Source organism: Oryzias melastigma, linkage group LG9 (assembly GCF_002922805.2).
Source record: "Oryzias melastigma strain HK-1 linkage group LG9, ASM292280v2, whole genome shotgun sequence".
In the NCBI taxonomy this organism is placed as follows: domain Eukaryota; kingdom Metazoa; phylum Chordata; class Actinopteri; order Beloniformes; family Adrianichthyidae; genus Oryzias; species Oryzias melastigma.
This window is the reverse complement of record NC_050520.1, coordinates 12788482-12814777: the sequence shown is the minus strand read 5'-3', so window position 1 is coordinate 12814777 and position 26296 is coordinate 12788482. Positions and strand designations below refer to the sequence as shown.

Here is a 26296-nt window from a genome sequence, read left to right as displayed (position 1 = left end):
TAGTTAGCATATAGCTTAAACACTTATAGTTTAAACTTTATGATGGTTAAGATGAGTGTCTTACATCCAGACAATGTGGAACATGATTAGTCGACTAACTGAAAAAAAAATCATCCGAGATTAGTTAACTATTAAAATAATTATTTGAGGTAGCCCCATCATTTGACAGACTGTCAACCTGTCCAGGGTGTACCCTGTCTTGGGGTTGAGCTCTAGGAGACCCATGACCCCGATCTGGATAATGCAGGTTAAGAAGATGGGTGGATGCATGTTTAGTAATGAACAAACTTCTTTAAAAGGCCCCATTCTTGTGTTTGTGTCCCTGCAGTCCTCCCCCAGCATTGGTCGACTGAAGAGGAAGATCTCTGCAACCAGCTGAGGAACTTCAGAGAAGAACAAGCGGATCTAGAACCTCCACAGATTAAAGAGGAACAGGAGGAACCAGAACCTTCACAGATTAAAGAGGAACAGGGAGAGTTCTACATCAGTCAGGATGAAGAGCAGCTTGATCTAAAGCAGGAGACTGATACCTTGATGGAGATTCCTTTTTATGGGGAAAATGATCACAATGAATCAGATCTAAACAAACAGAAGAGCTTCAGTGTAACTGATAGTCAGGATGAAGAAGGAAACCAACATGAAGAATCATCATCAACTACAGATGAAGAGATAGACCCACAGATCAGAGATCAGAAGAAGAGAAGACAGAGAAGTCATATCCAAAGTGTGGAAAGCTCTCACATGTCAGAAAGTCAGTGTGACTCTGATGTTAGAAAAAAATCTAAGAAGAAAACTTCAGTAGAGAAGCACAAACAATCTCCAAAAGAAAAGAGACGTTCCTCTGTTAAGGCTGGTAAAAGAAAAATAATTGCACACAATGTGTCTCCCCACATGAGAGCTGAGTCTGATGGAAGACCATACGTCTGCAAAGATTGTGGTAAACGTTTTGATTACTCGTCTAAGTTGACAAGTCACATGAGAGCTCACACAAGAGAAAAGCCTTTTTGTTGTCAAGAATGTGACAAAAGTTTTAGTTGGATATCTGATCTCAAAAAACACATGATAATTCATACAGGAGAGAAGCCTTTTGTTTGTCAAGAATGTGATAAAAGTTTTAGTCAGATGTCTAATCTCAAAAGACACATGATAATTCATACAGGAGACGAGCCTTTTGTTTGTCAAGAATGTGATAAAAGTTTTTATCAATTATCTAACCTCAAATCACACATGAGAACTCATACAGGAGAGAAGCCTTTTGTTTGTCAAGAATGTGATAAAAGTTTTAGTCAGATATCTGATCTCAAAAAACACATGATAATTCATACAGGAGAGAAGCCTTTTGTTTGTCAAGAATGTGATAAAAGTTTTAGTCTGATGTCTTATCTCAAAAGACACATGATAATTCATACAGGAAAGAAGCCTTTTGTTTGTCAAGAATGTGATAAAAGTTTTTATCAATTATCTAACCTCAAATCACACATGAGAACTCATACAGGAGAGAAGCCTTTTGTTTGTCAAGAATGTGATAAAAGTTTTAGTCGAATAGCTACTCTCAAAACACACTTGGTAATTCACACAGGAGAGAAGCCTTTTTGTTGTCAAGAATGTGACAGAAGGTTTTGTGACCCATCTAGTTTCAGAAGACACGTGGTAATCCATACCGGAGAGAAGCCTTTTTCTTGTAAAGAATGTGATAAAAGTTTTTATCGTGCATATAACCTCAAAAGGCACATGAGAATTCACACAACAGAGAAGCCTCTCTCAAAAAAAAAGAAAAAAAAAATTAAACAGTTTTTTGAAGTCTGACTTTTGTAGTGAGAACATCTTTTATTTTCAATTAATTTTGTGATATAATAATCACATTTTCTAGGACAAATATCTAGTTTCATTGTCTATCAGCCACAATCCTCAAAATTCATTATAATTAGGATTGATACATTTATATCTGTATAATGATTCTATACTGTATGAGCTTTTCTTTTTATTGATTGACAATAAATATTGAACATTTTCCATGAAATTCCTTCTTTTAGGTGTATCATAACAGTTAAATCCTCAGCTCTTGAATGGCTTTTACCAGTTTTGAAGGTACCATCACTTTTTGTACAGGCATTGTTTATGGATTTGAGTTTTAAAGAAACGATGAACATTTTTAAAAGTAATGCTCAATTTTGTTGGTTTTACTAATAGATTACATTAGATTTTTTTAAATAACCTTTTTGCTATAAACTTGTTGTTGACTTTTGTTGTTGTAGTTTATGCTGATACAGTGTGTATGTTATCTAAATCTGTGTTACCATGACAACACTAGAAATACTGTAAATACATATTTTTGTCTGACAAATTTTACGTGATCCTTGAAGAAAAAAATGACTACATTTAATATTAAATATATATTGATGAATCATGTGAGTAAATAATTTTGAGTAATATTTTTTTTTCTTTAAATTGTAGTAAGGAAGAGATGGATCATAAAAGACTGTCATTTCTGTCTTGTGTTGTTGTGATTCCTGTTTTCTAGTAGAGATTAGAAGCGTTTCTCTGTTCTTTTTAGTTCTCAGTGTTCTGTCTCAATCTTTCCTGTGAAGAATAAAGTGGACGTGAACATCAGTCAGAAGTGTGGAGTCTTTCCCACAGTGTGGCTTTCTGCTGTTTGTTGGTTCTCTGCAGGTTCCAAAGCTGGACTCCTCAAGTCCAGTTCTGACTGCTGAGCTCAGGACTGAGCTCAGATCACAGAGCTCCATCAGGAGGTGTGAAGAAGACTGAAGTCAACAAACTGCTTCTCTGTGCTTTTCTCATCAGTCTGAGTGCAGCAGTGAGGTTCAGCGCAGCTCTGTTGGTCAAACAGAATCCTCTGAAAAAAAAAAAAACTTTATTTAGCCACTGTCATTTCAGACAGACAGAAAAGCACAGCCCTGTAACGTATTCTCCTCCATAACATCAACAATGGAGTAGTGCGCCCCCTAGCTGCATGGCATATTGAATAAACATGAGACAGTTGGAGACAATCTCCCTCTTTTTTAATAAATAAAATAATGTACATGTTCTTTAACCTTCATTAAAACCAAATCAAGAATCATTTTCAGAAGAACAAAAAACCATCAGAGCTGATTGTGAACTTTCTTCCAGTTCAATGAACTGTCCAGTGACCATCATGAAGAGACTTCAGCAACAAGGTGGTTGATGCTCCTTTTTTAGGGAGACTCTACAAGTTGTTCCTTTGGGTCTGACCAGAACACTTGTTGAGCCTTTTCCAGTTTGGATCAGTTCTTTGACAGAACCAAGTTTATAAACAGAGTATTTTCTCTGCAACAGACGTTGTGGACTTCAGTGCATCAACAAGTGAATAGTTGTCAGTGACTCAGGTTATTGGTACAGGGTAACTAGCACTACCAGCACTGAGTTCTGAGAATCATGTTGAAAGAATAATGGCATTGTCAATCCCTTCAGACATAGCTAGTGCTTCACCTGCAAGTGTGTTTCTGACAACTCTTTGAATCCTCTTGACTGTTATCAAGGTGGAGAAAACTGTCAACTGTCAACTTTCAACGATTAAGACAAGAAAGTGTCCACCTTGTGTACCCTCATCTGAGAGGTTTGCAACAGATGCATCAGTAAATGCAACCATTGTTCACATGCTGAGCCCCGGCAGACAATCAAGGTGCGGCAAAAACCCAAGCCCCCCTCCCCCCAAGTCATGGAGTCAACTATGGGAGACCAGAGAGACTGAATTCTTTCCAAATTACTTGAACTTTAAGCTGATGGTTTTTCCAAACTGATATGATCAAAAAGCAGATTCCTGTACTGATTAACGTTTATGTTTTTCTTGTTTTTCCAATTTAACAAAATAGTTTTTTTTGCTATACAAAGAGTTATGAAGATTACAGATACTAATCCTTCTTTTATATCGATGGCACTCATGTCACCAAGCACACAAAGTGACGGTGAAGCAGTGATAGAAACATTAAGCCAGACTGATAGATCAGCACAAACCTGTTGCCAGAGAGCCTGGACAGGTGTGCAGAACCACAGTGCATGCATGTAACTGTCAGGTAAGTTACCATCGCAGTGCTCACATATGTCTGAGCTTCTGAGACCCATCTTGAACATCCTCTAACCAGTATAATAAATAATATGGAGAGTTTTGAATTGGATTAGTTGTAAGTTTGGACTTTTAGTCGGTTTAAAGGTGTTTAGACACATTTCTGTCCAGAAGCTTTGATCTGTGCTGCTACTCAGGTCTGCATCCCATTTGGTTATTGGAATTGAAATGTTATTATCTAGGTTGCATAAGTGTTTGTATATTTTAGAGAATATCTTATTCATTGAAAATTTAAAGAAAGATGAAATTATTTCAGGTAATTTTAAGGCACTATCATTGTATGGAACTTTTTTAGTGATTATAGATTTCAGTTGCTTGTATTCCAAGAAGAGGTTTATTCCATGTTTATCTTGTAGTTCCCCGCCTTCGCCCATCAGCAGCCGGGATAGGCTCCGGCAACCCCGCGACCCCGAAAGGGACGAAGCGGTTAAGAAAATGGATGGATGGATCTTGTAGTTTCTAGGGTATTATAAATCTTCTATCGATAATTAGGTGCTCTAGTAGTGTTATGCCCCCTGCTTGCCAAGCTGGGAAGTGTAACATCTTTTTGTTTATTAGGATGTCTGGGTTGTTCCAGATGGGTGTCATTTTACACGGTACAACTGAGGACTTGGACACTTTGAGAAAATCCTGCCAGGCTGTTAAAGGTACTTATGTTAATACTTTGGAAACTATCATGTTTTTTTGTTGTTTGCTGATAAATGGTAGATTTGACAGTTTGATCTTTCCACATAACTCCTGTTCCAAGTCCATCCATGAGTTATTTTCTAGAGTAATTCCTGACCATTTTAAGATGTTCTGTAATCTGTTGTCAATAAAGTAATTGTTGAAATTAGGTAATTCTAAGACTCCACATCTTTTTGCAGATTTTAGAGTTGCAAGGCTGATTCTTGCTGGTTTATTTTTCCAGAGAAAGCTGGTTATGGCTGAGTCTAATGTCTTAAACCATTTTAGTGGAGGTTGTTTAGGAATAATTGAGAATACATAATTAATTTTTGGCAATATGTTCATTTTTTTGTGGAAACTTTGAATATTAGTGACAGGGGAAGGTTGACTCTGCGAGTTAAATCGCCTTGAATGCTTTTCAGTAATGGGGTGTAATTTAGCTGCACCAATTCTGATAGTTTGGGGGAAAGATGAACACCTAGATATTTGATATTGCCTGATTTGACCGGTATTGAGAGTGTTTTCTCAGCATTACTATTAAGTGATAATAGAACTTATTTATTCCAATTAATTGAATATTCTGAGATGGAGGACAATCGTTAATAATTGTTATCGTTTCACTTATAGAACATGATTTATGTAAAAAAAAGTAATACGTCATCCGCATAGAGACTAATTTTATGATTGCCATGTTTTGTTTTAACTCCTTTAATGTTCTCATTCTGTCTTATTGCTGCAGCCAGAGGCTCAATGAATATTGCAAAGAGAGAGGGGGAGAGTGGACAACCCTGTCTGGTTCCTCTTCCAAGAAAAAACCTGCTGGACGTCTGTTTGTCCGTTCTGACTGAGGCATTTGGGTTATGATATAATATTTTAATCCAATCAATGAATGATTCTCCAAATCCGAACTTGTGGAGAGCAGCGATGAGAAACTTCCAGTTGACTCTGTCGAAAGCTTTTTCAGCATCCAACGAGAGTATATTCATTTCCTGTTTTTTAATAGTGGCAATGTCTATGACGTTGATAAGTCTGCGGCCATTGTCACTCGATTGTCTACCTTTAATAAATCCAGTTTGATCATGGTGAATTATATGGGGAGTGATTTTTTCTATTCTCTGTGCTAATGCTTTACAGATAATTTTGACGTCTGCATTGATCAGTGAGATGGGACGATAGCTGGAAGGAGTTGTGGGATCTTTCTCTGGTTTGAGAAGAAGGATTATATTTGCTGAATTCATGTTTGGTGGAAGTAACTGATTTTCCTTTATAAATGTAACCATTTTATAAAAAGTTTCTGCTAGCTGTTCCCAGAATTCTTTGTAAAACTCAGCGGGAAAGCCATCCGGCCCCGGAGCTTTGTTGTTCGGCATAAGCAGCAGAGCATCATGAAGTTCAGATGATGAGAGCGGCGAGTCTAAGTCTTTGATTTGATCTTCATTTAATCTGGGAAGGTTTACATTATTAAGGAATGAATTGATGCTTTGCTCTGATGGATTGACATTTCCTGACTCATCAGTAATAGATGTTATTGTGGATTTTTCTTTATTAATTTTAAGCTGATTAGCTAAAAAAATTGCCAGATTTATTAGAGTTTTCAAATCTTTCTAGTCTAAGTCTTTGTATTTGGAATTGTGTTTGTTTGTTAATTATGTTGTTTAACTGAAGCCTTAGTTTTTTTAAATCTCCCAGAATCTGTTCTTGTGCAGAAGCAGCATAAGCTGTCTCCATTTTTTTATTTTATTTTCAAATTCTATTAATTCAGAAAGAATAAAAGAGAGAAGGAAAAAGAAAACACAAAAACCCCAGAAACATGGAGAGGGGAGAAAAAAAAAACGTTTTTCCTGAGAGGAGGTGTGGGGGGGTGGTTGATCTGTTTCCATTCATTTAAATAAGCTTAGCAGGTGTTTTCAGCGCAGCTCAGACGCAGCAGCGCGGGGGGGTCTTCAGTACAGCCACGGGGTGATCTCGGGGTCCCAGAAGAGCCGGCCGTCCACGAAGAGCTTGTCCACCGCGACGGTCAGGTGTTGTCTCCTCAGGGGAAAAAGCAGCTTTCTGCGGCATAAAATCTCTGCGGGATACTGGTCGTTGACGCTGTAGTGGGTTCCCTTCAGCTCCCGTCCTCGGCTTTTAATAGAAAGTTTCTGTTTATAAAACTAAAATTTTGCTACAATGAGACGCGGGCGCTGGCTGCCGGGCTTCTTCCCTCCAAGCCGGTGGACTCTGTCGAAGGTGATGTTCTGTACCTCCTCCTTCGGGATCTTCAGATGGGCCTCCATGAAGGTCTTCACCACGGGCATCAAGGCTGGAGAGCTTCTTATCGATGGAATCTAACGCGCCGCTGATTCCGCTGCCTGGAGAGGAGACGGCCCCGGGAGAATCATCAGCACGGTTCTGCTTGGTGGAAGGCGTGTGTAATATTCTGATATATGTTTATCCTATTTCACTTGAATGCATCTCTGTGTGTGTAGCGGAACGGATACCCGGATGAATGTAGCAATGCATTGTGGGAGATATGTGAAGACCGAAGCCGCATGTTTGTACCACGACTGCTGTTAATGGAGTTAATAAAAAACGTTCAAACAGTACGTCCTTAGGAGAGTCATTTATGCAACTCTAAGAAGAAACACAAGAGCGTGGTGGTGGAGCCCTTCTTCATGACTACGGTATCGAAGCAGTACTCCAGGCAGTCAAAAACGTAGTAATTTTTTCCAAATATGTGTTAATTATCTGAATATGTATATGGCAGTATAATGATAAAAGCTAGAAATGTTTGTTTTAGCTACTCACGCGCCACCAGGTTAACTCACCACACTCCTCTCGTAAGTCTCGCGATACCACAGCATGCTCCTCCCTACTCCTCCAAAGCACTTCTGACAGAAACAGGAAGTTGCCCCGTCTTCAGCCACCAGGAGATGCAGTCCAACACTAGTGACTTTCCTCTTCTCTCTCTCCCTACGAACCCGCCTTCCTCCTCACCTTCTTCCACCAACAGTAGTCCAATTTCCACCGGCACCCTGTCGGTGAACAGCACCGATGGCGGTCGTTGTTAACCCGGGCCTCGACCGATCTGGTATAGGTTTTGATTGACATATTTGATTTGGCAAGATTTTACGTCGGATGCCCTTCCTGACACAACCCTCTGTATTTATCCGGGCTTGGGACCGGCACAATGAGACCCTGGCTTGGGCCCCCTCGTGGCTACATTAATTTCAATAAAACAACTAGTACCAAAAATTAATTTTAACTGTTATATTTATAAATATTTCCTCTCAGTTTCTGTAGATTTGGTCTAAAGACATGTAAATGTAATCAGAATGATGATTTGGCACTTTGTGTTCAAAGTTTTTGAACACATTTTTGAAAAAAGTTTAGGCTTTTTTTTGCGCCTTATAGTGTGGAGTAAACATTTATAAGCTTATTCAATAAATGATTTGAAGCATTTCTAAAAATTAATTTAGCTTTTATCTAGTTGTTTTGCTGTTTTTTTTTTTGTTTTTTTTTTTTGCTTTTTATTTTTACTGATCTGAAAAATGATCCGAACCGTGACCCCAAAACCATGACATGATCCGAACCGTGAGTTTTGTGATCTGTTAAACCACTAACAGCTAGTAACCAATGTTAAGCAGCATAAGATAATGTGTGTTTTACTCAACTTTTTACCAGCGTCTTGTTTTGCATTTAAAATCTGTTCATTTTGGAGGTAGCTTTGAGCAAACAGAACATCTTCAGGTCTACAGGGATGTAAAAACCTACTTATTCTACTATTTAATCTTCCTACTTTTTTCTGCTTATTCTACTTAGTCTTCCTATTTTTTCTACTTATTCTACTACTTAATCTTCCTACTTTTTTCCTACTTATTCTACTTAATCTTCCTACTTTTTTCTACTTATTTTACTACTTAATCCTCCTACTTTTTTCTGCTTATTCTACTTAGTCTTCCTATTTTTTCTACTTATTTTACTACTTAATCTTCCTACTTTTTTCCTACTTATTCTACTTAATCTTCCTACTTTTTTCTACTTATTTTACTACTTAATCTTCCTACTTTTTTTCTGCTTATTCTACTTAGTCCTCCTATTTTTTCTACTTATTCTACTACTTAATCTTTCTACTTTTTTCCTACTTATTCTACTTAATCTTCCTACTTTTTTCCTACTTATTCTACTTAATCTTCCTACTTTTTTTCTACTTATTTTACTACTTAATCTTCCTAATGTCTTAGAGCTACTAACCCACTATATATTATTCCAAGGTTGATCATAGCGTAAAGCATACCGCCCAAAATGGAAAGTGAAACAAGTACAACCAAAACAAATGTTATAAGTTCCCAGTATTCCTTACAAAAAGTACAAAGAGCTTCTACTCCCTGTTTATATAGGGGAAATATGTGCTGGGCTGCGTACAGCTTTAGCTGTTTGCATTTGTGGCATACACAGTTGTGCATCTGGCCTAAGCACCTGGGGGGCTTTGGCCATTTGTGATTTTTTGCACGTTCTTGCATTTGCTGCTTCATGTTCTTTGAAATTGTGTTCCAACTTTCCAGTAAGACTTCCCTCAATGTCCGTTCTTGTTTTTCCCTCTTTAGTTTCTTTTTGAGGAAACAAAAAAATCCGTGATGTTTGGTCTTTTCTTCCTGTTTCAGAGGTTCATCCTCTTTAACTTTCAGAATTGGATTTACATTCTGGATTTTGTTTTCTTCGTCCATTGAGGCTTTTCCCGACGTCGGTTCCTGTTTTTTCTCCTGTAGTTTGCCTTTTAGGGAACAGGACAATTCTTCTGTGTGATGTTGGGCCTCTTTTAGTTTCCTTTTGAGGAAACAAAAAAATCTGTGATGTTTGGTCTTTTCTTCCTGTTTCAGAGGTTCATCCTCTTTAACCTTCAGAGTTGGTTTTACATTCTGGATTCTTAGTTTTTTGTCCATTGAGGCTTTTCCCAACGTCGGTTCCTGTTTTTTCTCCAGTAGATTTTTTGCACGTTCTTGCATTTGCTGCTTCATGTTCTTTGAAATTGTGTTCCAATTTTCCAGTAAGACCTCCCTCAATGTCCGTTCTTGTTTTTCCCTCTTTAGTTTCTTTTTGAGGAAACAAAAAAATCCGTGATGTTTGGTCTTTTCTTCCTGTTTCAGAGGTTCATCCTCTTTAACTTTCAGAATTGGATTTACATTCTGGATTTTGTTTTCTTCGTCCATTGAGGCTTTTCCCGACGTCGGTTCCTGTTTTTTCTCCTGTAGTTTGCCTTTTGGGGAACAGGACAAGTCTTCTGTGTGATGTTGGGCCTCTTTTTGCTGTTTCTGAGGTTTCTCCTCATTATCTTTCAGAATCGGACTGACATTCCAGATTCTTTCTTCTTCCATTGAGGCTTCTCCTAATTCCTGTTCCTCTTGCTTTGGCATCTCTAATTTGTTTTCTTGGTATGAGAAGGAGGCTGTTCTGTGATGTTCGCCAGGCCTTTGTGTTTCCTGGATGTTTTCTATTTCTTCCTCACATTGGAATTCTCCCTCATCCTTGTGCATAAGTGTGAGGTCCGTGTCCAATTCCTTTCTCAGCTCTTCCTTTACCTGCCTCTCATACTGTATTTTTTTTATAACTTCAAACAAAACAGTGCCTTGGCTCATCAAAATTTCTCTTTGATATGCTTTGTTTTTCTTATCCGTGTCCATTGCCTTATCCATTTTTGGAGAAGGCTTTCCCACCTTCTTATGAGCAACAGCCTCTGATGCTTTAAGAGCGACCTTTTCAGCATTAAACAAATCAGCGTCCTGCTTTAATTTGATTATCCACTCCTGAACTTGTGACTTTTTTATACATGGGAATGATTCTGTCACATAAACGTTGTTTTCTGGGAGCAGGAATCCCTTGATTCTGTTTTCTTCTTCCATTGAGGCTTCTCCTAATTCCTGTTCCTCTTGCTTTGGCATCTCTAATTTGTTTTCTTGGTATGAGAAGGAGGCTGTTCTGTGATGTTCGCCAGGCCTTTGTGTTTCCTGGATGTTTTCTATTTCTTCCTCACATTGGAATTCTCCCTCATCCTTGTGCATAAGTGTGAGGTCCGTGTCCAATTTCTTTCTCAGCTCTTCCTTTACCTGCCTCTCATACTGTATTTTTTTTATAACTTCAAACAAAACAGCGCCTTGGCTCATCAAAATTTCTCTTTGATATGCTTTGTTTTTCTTATCTGTGTCCATTGCCTTATCCATTTTTGGAGAAGGCTTTCCCACCTTCTTATGAGCAACAGCCTCTGATGCTTTAAGAGCGACCTTTTCAGCATGAAACAAATCAGTTTCCTGCTGGAATTTCTTTATCATCTCCTGAACAACTGACTTTTTTAAACATGGGTATGATCCTGTCACATAAAATGTGTTTTCTGGGAGCAGGAATCCCTTGGAAAATTTAGAAGACTGCATTTTATCCTCTGAAATTCAAAACGGTTCCTTTTTCCTGATTTAATTCCGTCTAGGTTGGACGTCCCTGACAACTAGCTCAAGCTGGGACAGTTCTTTTTCAAGGAAAGGAATATCTGGTGCTGATGAGTTGTTGAAAAATGTCAAATGATGACAGCCTGTGACATCTGACAGCATCGCATGATGTCATGATGACATCACAACAATGTGTATGACATCACCTTCAATGACCTTTAAACTACTTAATGACACATGTCATGCAAGGGTGCCCACAGCTTAAGAACAAAAAAATTAAAGAGAAATAAAATAGCATTTTTTTAAATTAGGAATTACTTAATTTGCATTTATTTAATTAGTTTGATTGCAGTATGCAATAAAATTCTGTTTTTTCAAATTTAAAGTAACATTGAAGTCAATGGGGACAGTGCTTCAACTTTACTGTTTTTGAATTGTATCTGCTCCTACAATTTTTGAGCTACAGACACCATTCAAACTTTAAACTGTAGTGGAGGAACGGGGAATTTCAGCTATAACTTTTCTTGTGGATATGTCTCATAGTTTTTGAACTACAGCTGTTTGAAATCAGGCAATTTTGGACTTTGGAGACGATTTTGGCAGTTGCTAGAGTGTGGGACTTCCTCCCTTAGAGTGTGGACAGAGGAGTTTTTAAGAGAAAACTTTTCCGAACAAATCGCTGTAACTCCTGAACCTTTGGTCGTAGAGTCGCAATTTTTTCCCCAAACTCGAGGTATTTTTGTCTAGATTCGTTTAAAATAACCCTCAAAGTCATGGGTTCAGCAGTTTTTTCGCAAGAGCCCCAAGTTTGAGACAAAGTCCACCCAAAATTCCTATACTTCTCCATTGTACAGAACACAAACGCTTTTTATGTTGTGGACTGTTTTTAAATTGCCATTGTGAGAGCACCTTTGAACATAGAGACATGAAACTTACACAGATGATAGCCGAAAACCTCGTGGTTCTTACAAGGGTTCAACTGTTTTGATATCTGAAGCAGTTCTGAAGATATAGATATTTGTTTGAAACATGTCAAATTGCCGTTTCCCCATTCGTTAACATGGGATTTTGAGGTTATAACAGGAAGGATTTACTCCTCTCACTTCAGATCATTTTCACAAAAAGATGTTATGTTTGACACACATAAAACATATATTTCTAAATTCCCCTGAGCCTGAGGTTTACAAAACTGAAGGAATTATTCTGATCGGACGTATGGTTGGCGAACAGCAGTCATTTGTTCGGAGCAAACCATGGTGCTTCAAATTCTGCTGACTCATTGTGCTCTACTGTAGGTGCTCACCCCTCCCCTCCCCCACCTCACGCGCACAGGGAGACAGTTTCAGGAGTTTGTGACCCCCCAAACTTATGAATCAGAAGTTTCAAGTTCCCCCTGCCCATTCTGGTGTTACAGTTCTTGGACAAGATACTGATAAAACTGTCCTGCCCAGTTGTCTGATGTAAATGCTATTTATTTGATGAACTACCATGCATTGTTACTGTAATGCTTTATGAGCATTTGTATTTAAACTTTTTGTGGGAAAACATGATAATGAAACGTTGTATTTATATTTTGAAATATATAATTTAGAAGCCCCCCCACAATTGTTTTATTTTTGTTATTAATGGTGTAAAGCACCTTGCATGTTGTGCATTTTTAAAACACCACTAGGTGGCGTTCACTGGATTTTGAGTAGAGAAAACCGCAGAAGAAGATGATCAGAGCGAGTGGAAGAGAGAGAGGTTAGCAAGCAAGTTAGCTGATGAGATCGTGGATTGTGACGCTAAATAGAGAATTGCAGTTGCTCTTTCATGTTTTTGGACAATAAAACAACTGAAATCTACCAGGAAGCCTCCTCATCTCTTCACAAGTGCAACAAAATTGCAACATTTTGCTGAGTCAAACCACAGACAATGTTCTTCACTCTAACAGCATGTAGAGTTAACTTGGCATTTAGTGAAGATTTAAAGGCTATTTTGAAGTTAAGCTAATATTTTAGCTACATGTTAGCTTTTTCGGCTATTTTAGCTTCTGGGGATTTTCAGGGTATTTTGGAGTTTAGCTAATATTTAAGGAACATAGCCATCATCAATCAAAGTTAACCTACGGCTTGAAATAAAATTAAGTTATAATATATACCAAAATATGTTTTAGGGAAGAATAAAGTATATAAATGATAACATTATTCTTTTAGGTTCATCTTTTGGCTTGTATAGCCTAAAAAATGGCTTTTATTTTAGATTTCCCTTAAAGCACCTTTAGTGACCTAAGCTTTGGTAACAGTTGATTGGCTGTAAACGCCTGCCGGTCCATCATCAGTGAAGGGACATTTAAGGAACATGCTAGCTTATGTAGCATCTACTGATGTTTTTAGGCTAATTTCAAATTACGCTAATATTTTAGCTACATGCTAGCATTTTTGTCTATTTTAGCTTCTACTGTGGGTTTTCAGTGTATTTTGGAGTTTAGATAATAGCTTATAAACATGATAGCATTTGTGGCAATTTTAGAATCCACTGATGTCTTTTAGGATTGCTTTCTTCAACAATTTCTTCTGCAAATATTGATTTGATTTTTCATCAAAAAATACATTTTCATAATCCAACATATTCCTGCCATTCATTGATAATATTAGTTATTTCTGTAATCACTTCTGCTAATTGTGTTTTCCGCAGTAACTACCTCTTCTGCACACCAAAAAGATTTTCCATTTATTGACAACATTGCTGATTTCTGCAATTTCTTCTGCAACTTATGGCAAACTTCAGCTTCTTCTGCTAGAACTTATGCAATTAAGCAATTAAAAAAAACACCTTCTGCAAAATTGCAATCAAACGTATTTCTGCAAGGAAATGCAATTTTTTCTAGTTTAGATGGGTTAAATGTATAAATTGATGTCTGAGGTTCACATAGATGATAAACTAGCTACAGGAGATGGCTCATATTACAGGCTCTGCTGCCAACCTCGCAAAACTCTAAACTCACACACGTTCATGCTAATCGCTCCTTAGTGTGGTTCCGCTGCGTCATCTGGTGAAAATTTGAGCCAAACGAAACGGATTCGCAGCGCCGCAGTCTGACCACAGACACAGGACGTGAACACCTGCAGTGGGGTTCTTCTTGCACTTTTAAAGTTATGTAAAGACTGCGGCGCTCGCATTGGAGCTGTAACGCTAGCGATATGAGCCTGGGGCAACTCTACTACAGCATTTCTAGACTCCATCAGCCCTACGTCTGCAGGGCGTCATGAATGTTGAATAAGGAAACTCCTCCAGAAATACTATGCACTCCATAGTATGGAATACATAATAAAGCTAATAAAAACAATGAATGATTGACACAGTTCTATAAAAAATGTGTGATTGATTTTATTTACTTTGGCGATGCAATTTATTCCTTCAGTTTTTAGCATTTTGTTTCCAATACAGTTGAGGGGGTGATGATTTAGATATTTGGTCGTTACAGGTCAGAAAGGGTTAAGAAACAGACTGTTAGAATGGAGTGGAACGTCCAGCAGGGGGCGGTAGAAGCTGTCGCAGACCGCAGCTCTGCAGCAGAAGAAGAAGAAGCGGACTCTACAGATCCGTATCGACCCGCTTCGATGGCGCCTGGCCGGCTGCTGGAGGTGTACCTGGACCTGCTGTCGCAGCCCTGCCGGGCCGTGCAGATCCTGCTCGCCCGCACCGGGATCCCGCACAAGGTCTGCGCCGTGGCGCTGCGCAAAGGTAACCGAGCCTGCGGGGAGAGCTGTGCACGAGTCAGCGGACGCTGTTACTGGGCACTTTTGAACTGTGAGCCGTCAACTTTGACCCACACTACCGTCACTGTGCGCCAAAAGCTGAAGCGCGTCACCGCGACTGTCAACAGAACTGAACCACTGTTCCCTCTAAGCTGCGCCCGTGCGCAATTGCGCACAGCTGTGCTCTGCGCACATCATAAAATGTACTCTGAACTTTAAATAAAATGATCAGACATGTATTCTTTAACACCTTCAAAATAATTCCGAGATTGACAGACAAACAAAAGCAGGTGCTGCTGTAAACGAGTGTCCCGCATACAGAGCTGAGTTCAGATTCGGTGCTTTCTGTCGCATCCACTGCGCGTGCAGTGAGCACTCCAAAACACCGGGGGAGGGTGTTGACGGATGAAAAGCGCGTGAGCTCTGGTGCTCAAACGAACAACGGACTTTTACCTGGGAATTATTTTTTTCTCTGTCATTTCGCCCTTTGAACATGCGCGCGAAGCGGGGGGCGGGGCTGCGAGCGGAACGCACCGCGGACTGGAGACGTGAGGAGGACAGGTAGACAGGTAAACTTCAAGTCTCAAAGCTGCAGACTTGCACCGATGTTGGTGTCATTTATCAAGAATTTTCATTTATAGATGATATTTTATAAAATAACTTTTAAGACGCAATTTACGAGTTTTATACGTTCTAATTACAAATGGCGCTGGCTTTAAAGTGAATAAATAAATAATCTCTAAAATGGGTACATGTTGTACATCTTCCAGACAATGATCCCCACCCAGACTGCAGCATGGCTTTTCTCCAGAGCAGTGCTAACATATGAGTTTACACTGTGTTAACATTTAGAATAGATTATTGTAGGATAATGCTCTTTTTTCTAGTGTTAGAAAACACTTTCAATTGGCTGCAGTTGGTCCAAAACTCTGCTGCACGCCTGTTAACCAGGACCAGAAAGACAGAGCACATCACTCCAATTCTGCAATCTTTGCTCTCAGTCAGCTTTAAGATTTTAAGGCTCTTAAAGTAACAATTGAGACTCTGTTGACTAATATTCTTATGTGACTGATTCTTTTTTTCTAAAGAGTCATTTGTGTTTTTCAGGGGATCAAAGGACTGCGGAGTTCACCAAACTGAACCCCATGCAGAAGGTTCCTGTCATGGTGGACAACGGCTTTGTGCTCACAGAGAGGTGTGCACGTGCATACGTACATGCAGCTAAAAAAGTAGAGCTGTGATCATTAACGCACGCAATTAATCAAAAAGAATTAACGCACTAATATTAGAGCTGCAACGATTAGTCGACTAATCGACTATTAAAATAGTCGACAACTAATTTAATAGTTGGTTAGTTTTTACTTTGTTATATGAAGTCAGAGTGTAGTAAAGTGGAAAGTTATAATGGCATTCTCCTAGCTTTTTGGACTATTTTGGCATTTATTAAGATTTTTTAGGCTATTTTGGAGTTTAGCTAATATTTCAGCTGCATGCTAGCTGTTTTGGCTAATTAGGTCTTTTTTTTTAGAGTTTTATGGTGTATGGTTGCTAATTTGGCATCTAACTAATATTTTACCTGGCTATCAGCTTCAGCATTTTTAGCAATTAGCTTCAGCGATTTCATCTATCAATTTCAGCATCTTCAGCGGCCAAATTCAGCTTATAGCATTCACACTAACATTATCACAGGTAATGCTTTATATCTAATTTTTAGCTAGTTTAAAGCTAATGATGGTTAAGATGTGTTCTTTACATCCAGTTTGCGCATGACCCGATTAGTCGACTAATCGGAAAAAATAATCTGTGATTAGCCGACTTATAACATGGTCGTTTGTGGCAGCCCTACTTCAGAGCAGTTTCAGCGTGATGCCCCGCCCACATTATGGACACGTTTCTTTAGATTTGGTAGTTTAACGTATAACGCCAAAAAAAAATTTCTCCCTTTGGGAGACACAATCTTCTTCATGCACAGAAATCCAACAGAGTGAAGGTGTGAGTTCTTCAGATGAGCCGTAGCTGTTGAGTGAAATTCTTTGTGTGTCACAGTGACGCCATCCTGAAGTACCTGACCACAAAAGAGGGCGTTCCTGAGCACTGGTACCCTCCTCAACCGGACCGCAGAGCTCGCGTGGACGAGTACACGGCATGGCATCACACCAACACACGCCCGCATGCTGCCAAAGTCTTCCTGCTGGAGGTGAGCGTGCGCCCCTGTAGCCCATGCTGCCGGCCGGCGCTCAGGTGAACTTCAGGTGCGTCTCTGCAGGTGCTGTTCCCAGCCCAGACCGGTGGGCCGGTGGACGAGGCGCGGCTGTGGCGCGCGCTCTCAGAGCTGGACGGCACGCTGGACAAACTGGAGTCCATGTTTCTCCGCCGGCAGCCGTTCTTGTGTGGCGATGACATCACCATTGCAGATCTGCTCGCCGTCTGCGAGATCATGCAGGTGGGGCAGCAGTGCAGGCTGGGGGAGGGGCTTACTGAGCGATTGGCTCTGAGTGTGCTCATTGTGCTTTCTGCAGCCTCTCGGCGGAGGGCGGGACATCCTAAAGGACCGCCCACTTCTGCAGCGCTGGAAGAGCCGAGTCCAATCGGCCGTCGGCGAGGCATTTGATGAGGCTCACTCAGTTCTGTACGCCCTCAGGGATCGCCGCAAAGCCAAGCTGTGATGTCATCGAGAGGCGGAGCCAGCAGAGGTTTAAAATCTTTGCTGCTGCAGGAGGAAGATGAGGATAATTTGAGTGTTTTAATAAACTTTTAATCAATCATCTGAGGTCCAGAAAAAGAGCCTTAAACAACCCTCAAATCACCTGAGGTGTGACGTCACTGAACACCTGCAGAGCACCACATCAGAACCGATCCGATTGGTTTGTTTTGGTGAGGGTTAGCATATCCATTGTGTGATTCAGACTGTAAAGCACTTTAACGTTTTATAATGGAAAAAATAAAACTAATGTTATTTTCTCAATTCCTGTCTCACTGTCATGACTGCAGCGCCCCCCACAGGATCCCAAATGAACTACTGGAAATCCAGCGCCTCACATCTAATACTAAGGCCCAATCCAAACTGTTCCTTTCTCCCTTCCCCTATATGTAACCCTCCAAACCAGAGTTATGGAAAAATATTGTCTTAGAATTTAGATGTCACTTTAACTTGATGACGACAGCAATAGTCGCCGGTCAGCTAGCGTTAGCAAGGAGCTTCCAGTGCTCAAATATACATAACAATAGTGGTTTTATAACTTTAATAAGGTCATGCTACAACAAAAAGTCAGTACTTACATTTGATGTAAGCGTTCAGTTTAAATGTCTGGGGTTCAGAGCGCACCCACGGGAAGAAAAGCACTGCGCCGCCACCACACAGCGCAACACGGTTTACCCTCACGAGGGAGGGCTTTGTATCCCTCCACTGGGAGGGTAGGATCTTAAAGAAACTATTTCGGACACCGCTCTCACTAAAAATCCCCCTACAAATAAACTGCTGTACATTTGTGTCATGAGTACACCGGATCCGGTGTAGGTAGCAGATGTGCTCGGCCTGTCAGATCGGCTCGGGGGCTTGCGACTAGTGATGACGTCACACAACTGTAACAAACGAGTTGGCTAATTTGTCGTTTTTCTGTACTGAAACTGATGTTTTTGATACAGTTTATTTTTCTAAAAGAAAGAACAAAAGTGTTAAGATCTGCTCGGGCTATTATTTATTCCGATCTGACAGGCCGAGCACATCTGCTACCTACACCGGCCCTCCGGGTATTTCTATCCGGCCCTCCAGATCATTTTATTTTATTGTTAGTAATGTACCGATATTATCTTGTGCTTAATTCTAACTTGTATAATTTTGCAAAAAATATTTCTATGAAGAGTTAAATATTAAAAGTTATTTAAGGTTTAAGTTGATTTATTCTGGAATAATATTCCTGCATTTTTATTATTAATAATTATGTTAAAAAGTTACAGTTTTAAAGTTTTAAAAATTGGCATTCTGCTAGATTTATGGACTATTGTGGCATTCACTAAGATTTGTTTTTAGGATTGTTTTTGGAATATAGCTAATTGTTTAAAAAAAATCATAATACAAAAACGAATAATTAAATCCTCTTCATTTGCTAATGCAGTTAAAATCTAAATATTCTCATTAAAAAAGACAATTACTGCAGATTGTATTTATCAAAGAATGATTATAAAAATAGAAAAAGTAATAAGTAAAAATCAATTTTTACATACTTAATATTATATGGAGTCGGAGTGTAGTAAAATTGAAAGTTATAATGGTATCCTGTTAGCTTTTTAGAGTATTTTGGAGATTTTTTGAGACTTTTTTTTCATTTTTTTAGGCTAATTTGGCATTTAACTAATATTTTAGCTGGCTATCTGCTTCAATATTTTCAGCTAATAACTTCAGCGTTTTAGCTATCGAATTGAGCATCTTCAGCTATCAGCACTAGCATCTTCAGTGGTCAAATTCAGCTTACAGCATTAACACTAGTATTATCACAGGTAATGCTATATTTTTAGTTAGTTCAAAGCTAATGATGGTTAGGATGTGTGCTTTACATCCAGTTTGAGCATGACCTGATTAATCGGCTAATCAGGAAAAAAAAATTGTCGACTGTTCAAACAACTGTTTGCGGCAGCACTACACTCTCATTTGACTTGTATAAGGAGAGACTTCTACTTCAAACTGAATTTGAGGCAGTCACCAACTCTCAGGGCAACCTCCATCTGAGCTACCGCCTCACACATTATTAACATGGGGAGTGTGCAAACAAACTGTTGTCACACCAATTAAAATAATCAATAAGTTGTGGTTTATAGATACAGATGAGCATGGAAATGTGCTGACAGATCAAAGAGCCATCAATGCAGAGTTCAAACTGTTTTATGAGTAACTGTATATATCTGAAGCCAGCGATCTGACTGAGGTAGTTGACTTTTTTGTATATTTGACCATGTCCAATGTGATGGAAAAATCACTCCGTCTGAAATTAATAATGCTATTAAAAATATTGTAATAATGTGAACGTGAAGGAAAATCAGATAACTGTGCATCATCATTTGGATAATCATTTAAATTTATACAAAGATCCAACTTTTTAAAGAATAGAGAAACTCCATTTTTGATGTACAAAAGTGACACTATGTGAGGATGGATTCAATAGTTTTCTGAATTTTTGCCAGAAAACATCTTAATGATACCTAATACCTACCTTTTGGCACTGAAGAGACAGAATACTTATTTTGTTTTTATTTAAATCTTGAGTAAAAGTAGTGGCATTTAGGAAAAAAATCCTTATTCCAACATTCAAACATAGATAGACTGGAGCCTCGTTTCTACTGAGAGGTACAGTACAGGAAAAGTAGTACAGGATGGTCCGGTTATTCTGAATTTCCATTCAGTTAAGCCTCGCTTCCACTGTGCACTTCTTTCTTTTTTGTTACGGCACATCCGTGGTGTAGACCACATACCATGTAGTGCAAAAACAATGGAGGTCATCCAGCAGCTCGTCTTTCATGTGGAACAGGAATTTAATGTTGTTTGAAAGAAGATTGTGAGCTAAGAAGAATACCGCCCTAAAGAGGAAAATGGAATCACTAGCTTAGTGCTATACTGGTCCTCTCTAATGCCATCATCACTTTCTGCCAATCAACAGGTGGATACAGCGACTCCGCCCCAACCGCAGTTATATTTTGCTAGTGCTGATAGCTGAAGATGCTTTAATTGATAGTTAAAAACGCTGAAGCTAATAGCTGTAAACGCTGAAGCTGATAGTTAAAAACACTGAAGCTGATAGCTGTAAACGCTGAAGCTGATAATTGAAAAAGCTGAAGTTGATAGCTGAAATGGCTGAAGCTGATAGCTAGTTTATCAAAATGACAAATTAGCCTGGAAAAAATTCTAAATGATCCAGAACAGCTAGCACGTAGCTGAAATATTAGATAAATGCCAAATTAGTTTTCTGAAAATTATAGAAATATGTAGGTATTGGTTTGTGGTTGTAGATCTGGATGTGAAAGAAGGCTGAGCAGCAACATCGTCAGCTCTCACAACTCAAGTGAGCTCCAGAACTATGGAGTTATTATCTACAGCAGCTTTTATTGTGGGAAACATTTGGGGCTCCGTTGCATTAGGTGGTTGCCAAGACAGTTTGATAGCCTAAGTAATTGTAAAAGTGGAGAAGTCCTGGTGTGCACCGCAGCTGTATCCCAGCTCTCATATCCTCCTGAATAACTTTGATATGAGCCACCATAACAGAATGTCTCTGAAAACTCCTCACAACCTGACAATAACTCAGAAGATCCAGGTTCAGAAAACAGGCTGAAGTTTATTAAACAACTGAAACTGGAAAAACAATTATTTACAGCAGCTTATGGACAGCTGGGCTACAGAGGGGGCGGGACTTGGCTGCGCTTGGCAGGGCGCTCTTCATCGTCTCTTTCCCGTTTTCGTTTTCTGTGGGTGGTGTCCCCTGACTCCGTCTCCTGCTGGGCTGGGGTTACCATGGCGACAGGCGCTGGATGATGGGCGGCATCGTTTGGGTACATGAGCCTCTGAGCCGTGGCCAGCATCTCCTGATCCTGAAATCACCAGGGTTTCATGGACAAGAGCATGGCGGCTGTGAATCAGCGGCTGGCCTTACCTGTAACCAGGGGTGCTGCAGAGCTTCAGCGATGCTCATCCTCTCTTTAGGATCGACCACCAGCAGCTTCCTCACCATATCCTTTGCTACAGAGAGAACAGTCAAGAACTGTCTGAAAGAACACGCACTGCAACAACGATCTCCTGCAGTAACACCACCAACAGTAGAATGTGAGCAGTGCTGAGGTTGGCTTTTGATTCACATTTCATGTCACTGGTTAAAGAGAAAGTTGGGGGAAAACCTGAACTGGTACAACTCTAAATCAGCAGCTCACAAAATGCCTCAAAACAACAATAGGTTAAGGATATTTTTAAAAACTCAGTCAGCGTCATAAACAATGTTTGTTTGACTTCACTGTTTGATAAGATAAGGAGGCAGATGTACTGGGATGATAGACAACTCATTTAGTGTTTTCCACATAGTGCTCTCACTGTATGTCTGACTTGTTGGGGCCAAAACTAAAAGATCCTATTAGAAAAGCCTTTGTATTGTGGCATCAATTTCAAATTAATGTGGGTCTAAAAATCTGATTTTGTCAGCAAGTCATTCCAAGTTCATCATTTAAACAAACTTGAACACACGACACCACTTAACGGACGACCGCCTGGTCTTGGCGTCTTCATGTTGGTCGTAGACAGTCAAGTGTTGCAGGTGAACTTGGTGAGTCTCAAAGTGTTATCAGCAGACTTTCATCAAGACACAGAACTGCTGTCAGAGTCTGTGACAGACCCAGGAGTGGACGAGTGATGGACCACAACCAGGACCAGAACCTGAGGACCTCTGACCTCAGACATGGTTAGGAAATCCACACAGCTGCAGACTGTTTACCAGATGTAAGGGGACTAGGCTTTACTGACAAACTATTCACAACCAACTCCAACTTTGACTTGAAAGCAGGAGACTCCACTGACACCAATGCACCACCATGAACGTTTGCAGTACAAGATCATGTGACCTAGACAACACAGAAATCTATTGTCCTGTTCACTGATGAGTGTCAGCTCACAAAAATGGTCATCAGCATTACTGGAGAAGGTGAGGTTAACATGGTCCCAAGAGTTCACTTTGGTGGAGGAGGTACAACGGTCTGGAAAGGCGTCACCGGTCAGCAGAACCAGGTTGGTTACTGTCTTTTTTTGCCTAAGTTTTTCTAACCTTTTTTAGCCCGTCTTTTTTTTAGCCTTTTCTGCCTCCTTTTTTTTTTACTTTTCTGCCCGTCTTTTAACCTTTTTTTTTTCTTTTTTAGCCAGTCTTTTTTTTTTGCTTTTGTTTTTTTTTTACTTACCTGTCTTTTTTGCTTGTCTTTTATTTTTGCCTTTTTGCTTGTCTTTTTTTTGCCTCCCTTTTTTGCCCGCATTCTTGTTATTGCCTTTTTTGACCGTCTTTTTTTAATGCAATTTTTGCCTTCTTTGGCCTTCTTTGTCTGTCTGTTTTGCCTTTTTTTTTTGCCTGACTTTCTTTATCTTTTCATCTGTCTTAATTTTGCCCGTCTTTTTTGCGTCTCTCTTGCCTATTTTTTATTGCCTGTCTTTTATTTTCCCCCTTTCTGGCATCTTTTCTTTGCCTCTTTTTCCTGTTTTTTGCTGGTCTTTTTTTCCTGCCTTTTTTGATTTTTTGGTCTGTCTTTGTATTGCCTTTTTGCCTGTTTTTTTTTTTACATTTTTTGCCTAGCTTTGTTATCAGTCATTTTTCTGCTTTTTTTAAACTCCCCTTTATTTTGCCTTTATTATTTGCCTTTTTATGCCAGCCTTTTTGTGTTTTTTCTTTTTTTGCCTGCCTTTATTGCCTATCATTTTTTGTCTTTTTTTCCTGCCTTTTATTTTGCCTGTCTTTTTTAACTTTTTTTCATGCAAGTACTTGCATGAATCGTGTTCAAAACTTCTCTGAAATGACCATCTGAATGGATGAGCTTATTTGAGGATTTCTGTGACCATTCAAAAGATTAGATTCGTCTGTGAAAGTCTTGGAGAACTACATGTAGAACTAGTGAAAGAGTGGAACGCCTCAGAACAAGTCTAGTGATAAGATGGGACGTTACTGTCAAACTGTTGTTGCAGCAAATGACAAAAATACCTACCATAAACATGGGCAATGTTTGTTATTACTATCTTAATAATCATTTTTATTTTTGGGGTCATAAATATGAAAATGTTTTTCTTTTCATTCATTATTATCAAAGAAAACTTCAAAATATTTCAGACCAAAATTCAGACCAAATAGGAAAAGCATGATGTAGATAAACGATTTCTAACTAATTGTGAGTAGTGTCATTAGACATTCAATAAAACATAATTACTGAATTTTGAAATCAGTAGGAAGTGGTTTTACTCTGGGATCAAAGTATTTTCAAGGAGAGAAAGGAACCCAACAAAACAACTAAATCTCCCTCTTTTTATTTTTACAAACCAGTAACTGTTTTGTAAAACTTTTCCCTTTTTATTTAGTCTTCAACTTTTTCCACAAAAAGCCAACTTGGAAACTGTAAATCAGAAGCTTTCTTCAGTGTTGAGCACTTCTAAATGTTTCCAGAAAAACTGTAAACAGAGTGAAGCAGCTGTATTACTGCCATATACTCTCAAGATGTTGGAGCATTTGTTTTATTTTTACTCCCAGACCGCCCCTTTAACAAACTACCCCACAAGATTGGATCTCACCTTGGTTTGAAATGTGTTCCCATTTTTTTGGAATCATCGTGAACTCTCCCCGAGTGATCTGCTCAGACACCGAATAATTCCCAAAGTTCTCATGGAACGGGGTGTAGCCACTCAGACTGGGGAGGACAGACAGACAGGTAACGACAGGACTTCTGTCAGGTCAGCACAACAGCTGCAGGGGGAGGAGCTACCAGACAAAGAGCAGGACCCCGAGGCTCCAGGCGTCCACGGCCAGGCCATAGCCGGTGGTGTTGGCGTGGGTGAAGACTTCAGGAGCCAGGTACGATGGAGTTCCACACAGAGTCCTCATCAGGGCAGCCTCCTCCAGGATCCGGGACTGGTTAAAGTCTGTCACCTGAAATACAGGTGTGGCTCATGTCAGGGGGAGAGTGATGATTCAACTCCATCTCTATTCATGAGGTTGACAAAAAAAAATGTTAATTGAAACTATGCTTGTTTTTTTTCTTTCTAATGGAAAGTTTCTTATTTCAAGTTTTACTGAAGTAAATTTATGTTGGAACAGAAGTGTTATTGAACTCAGCAGAAGATGGAGTTCAATCATTAGCAGTGAGATTCCTGGTCACCTTGATGAGGCATACGTCTTCACTGGAGGACAGCAGGATGTTCTCTGGCTTCAGGTCTCTGTGGATGATCCCGTTACTGTGGAGGTACTGGGCACACATACACAGTTACCTGAGCTGCACCTGTGCATGCATCGTCACCATGACGACGGTAGCATGCACTTACATGGACGGCACAGAGCATCTGGTAGAAGTAGAGTTTGGCCACAGACTCCTTGAGCTGCTGCTGAGACTTGACTTTATTGAAGAGCTCGCCCCCCTCCATCCTGACACACAGACAGCCGAGGTTAGCGTGCGCTCAGACACACACGGTCGGGTTCAGAGCCACTCACATCTCAAGGACGATGAAGTAGCTGTCCTCCGTCTGGTAGAAGTCCTTCGTCTTTATTAAACAAGGCTGCAGGACACAAAGACAGAAGGGAGGAGACGAGAAAGGTAACAAGGGTGAAGAGAAACACAACCAAGAAAGGAAAGGAGAGCAGGGTTAGGGTTATAAAAGTGAAATGATCTACGACTTGTTTAATAGAAATTTGGGGAAGCAGCTGCATAATTCTGCAGATAGGATTACTGACATTTGTACTTGAAAACTAATACAGTTAGGTAGGACGTTTATGAAATCCATATTGCACACATTTCTGTTAAAATTGGTTACGTTGCCTCTGATTATTTACGTAAAATTTGCCGTTCTAAACCCATAAACTGGATGTCACTTTAGCTGCGATATCACCATTTTGTCTGACGTCACTGTGAAAAGATACTATAAGAGTTGAAAGAGTGGGCAAGATGAGGAAATTTAAATGGAGAATATGGAGGTAGTAGAGAAGAGGACAGGAAAAAAGGCAAGACGGGTCAGGAGAAAAGGATGGAAGAAAGAAGAGGATCGAAAACAACAGGATGTGGTGGTCGGACAGAAGGTGATGAGGAAAGACAAGAAACGAACAAGTGCTGTAGAACAGGGGTCCCCAAACTTGTTTTTGAGAGGGTCACATAACTGTCCTCTTCTCTGATGGGGGGCCGGGGTCGGTTTGTAGGCTAACAGAAAAAGTGTAACAATCACAGCCTAAATGTAAACTTTTATGGTTTGCCAGAAAGCCACACAGCCAGATTTTAAATAATCAGCAAAATAATAACAATAATAAAGAAATAATGGTGAATTTTCTTCACCAATAAATAAGCAGCTGGGTGGCTCAGTGGGCCAAGAACAGGGTTTGCACGCAGGAGCTCTGGGTCCGATTCCCAGGGTTGTCCACTGATCTCCACCCAGATTGGGTCCTTAGGCAAGACCCTTGACGCTGCTGCCTAACTGGGTCCCTGTGCCCCTCAAGTACAGGGTACTTGAGGGGCGTAAAAACTCTGCCAAATCACTGATGGGAAACAGTGGGTGCTGTTACGCTTTGGCGACCCCAAAAATGGGATAAACCGAAAGGTAAAGAAGAAGAAGACTATTAAACCAATAAGTATTCTCTCCCATTAGTTCAGACTGCAGAAGGGTGGAATAA

The 26296-nt window shown here is 39.8% G+C and overlaps 3 protein-coding genes across 3 annotated transcripts in view; 2 read left to right on the top strand and 1 right to left on the bottom strand.

Moving 5' to 3' along the window:
- The first annotated feature begins 449 nt into the window (after positions 1 to 449).
- On the top strand, positions 450 to 2856 carry LOC112137730 (gastrula zinc finger protein XlCGF52.1-like). The gene has a single exon (XM_024260191.2). The coding sequence runs from the start codon at positions 535 to 537 to the stop codon at positions 1804 to 1806; it is 1272 nt and encodes a 423-aa protein (XP_024115959.1). The 5' UTR covers positions 450 to 534; the 3' UTR covers positions 1807 to 2856.
- Positions 2857 to 14666: 11810 nt separating this feature from the next.
- On the top strand, positions 14667 to 17889 carry gstt2 (glutathione S-transferase theta 2). Its single transcript, XM_024260211.2, has 5 exons — positions 14667 to 14910; positions 16032 to 16119; positions 16971 to 17121; positions 17191 to 17367; positions 17444 to 17889. Exons 1-5 carry the CDS (start codon positions 14682 to 14684, stop codon positions 17588 to 17590), a joined length of 792 nt encoding a protein of 263 aa, XP_024115979.1. The 5' UTR covers positions 14667 to 14681; the 3' UTR covers positions 17591 to 17889.
- Positions 17890 to 21227: 3338 nt separating this feature from the next.
- Positions 21228 to 26296, bottom strand: part of chek2 (checkpoint kinase 2) — a gene marked incomplete in the record, with an annotated part of 7236 nt that continues 2167 nt past the window's right edge. The window contains 7 exon segments of the mRNA XM_024260212.1: positions 21228 to 21500; positions 21563 to 21648; positions 24217 to 24332; positions 24408 to 24571; positions 24801 to 24887; positions 24964 to 25063; positions 25130 to 25194. Coding sequence (XP_024115980.1) covers positions 21306 to 21500; positions 21563 to 21648; positions 24217 to 24332; positions 24408 to 24571; positions 24801 to 24887; positions 24964 to 25063; positions 25130 to 25194 — 813 coding nt within the window.

Excerpts from the sequence above, each read along its gene's own strand:
- LOC112137730 (XM_024260191.2), top strand. The coding sequence starts at position 535 with ATGGAGATTCCTTTTTATGGGGAAAATGATCACAATGAATCAGATCTA.
- gstt2 (XM_024260211.2), top strand. The coding sequence starts at position 14,682 with ATGGAGTGGAACGTCCAGCAGGGGGCGGTAGAAGCTGTCGCAGACCGC. Across the intron at positions 14,911-16,031 it reads CGCCGTGGCGCTGCGCAAAG|GGGATCAAAGGACTGCGGAG; the intron begins GTAACCGAGCCT and ends TGTGTTTTTCAG. Across the intron at positions 16,120-16,970 it reads GGCTTTGTGCTCACAGAGAG|TGACGCCATCCTGAAGTACC; the intron begins GTGTGCACGTGC and ends TGTGTGTCACAG.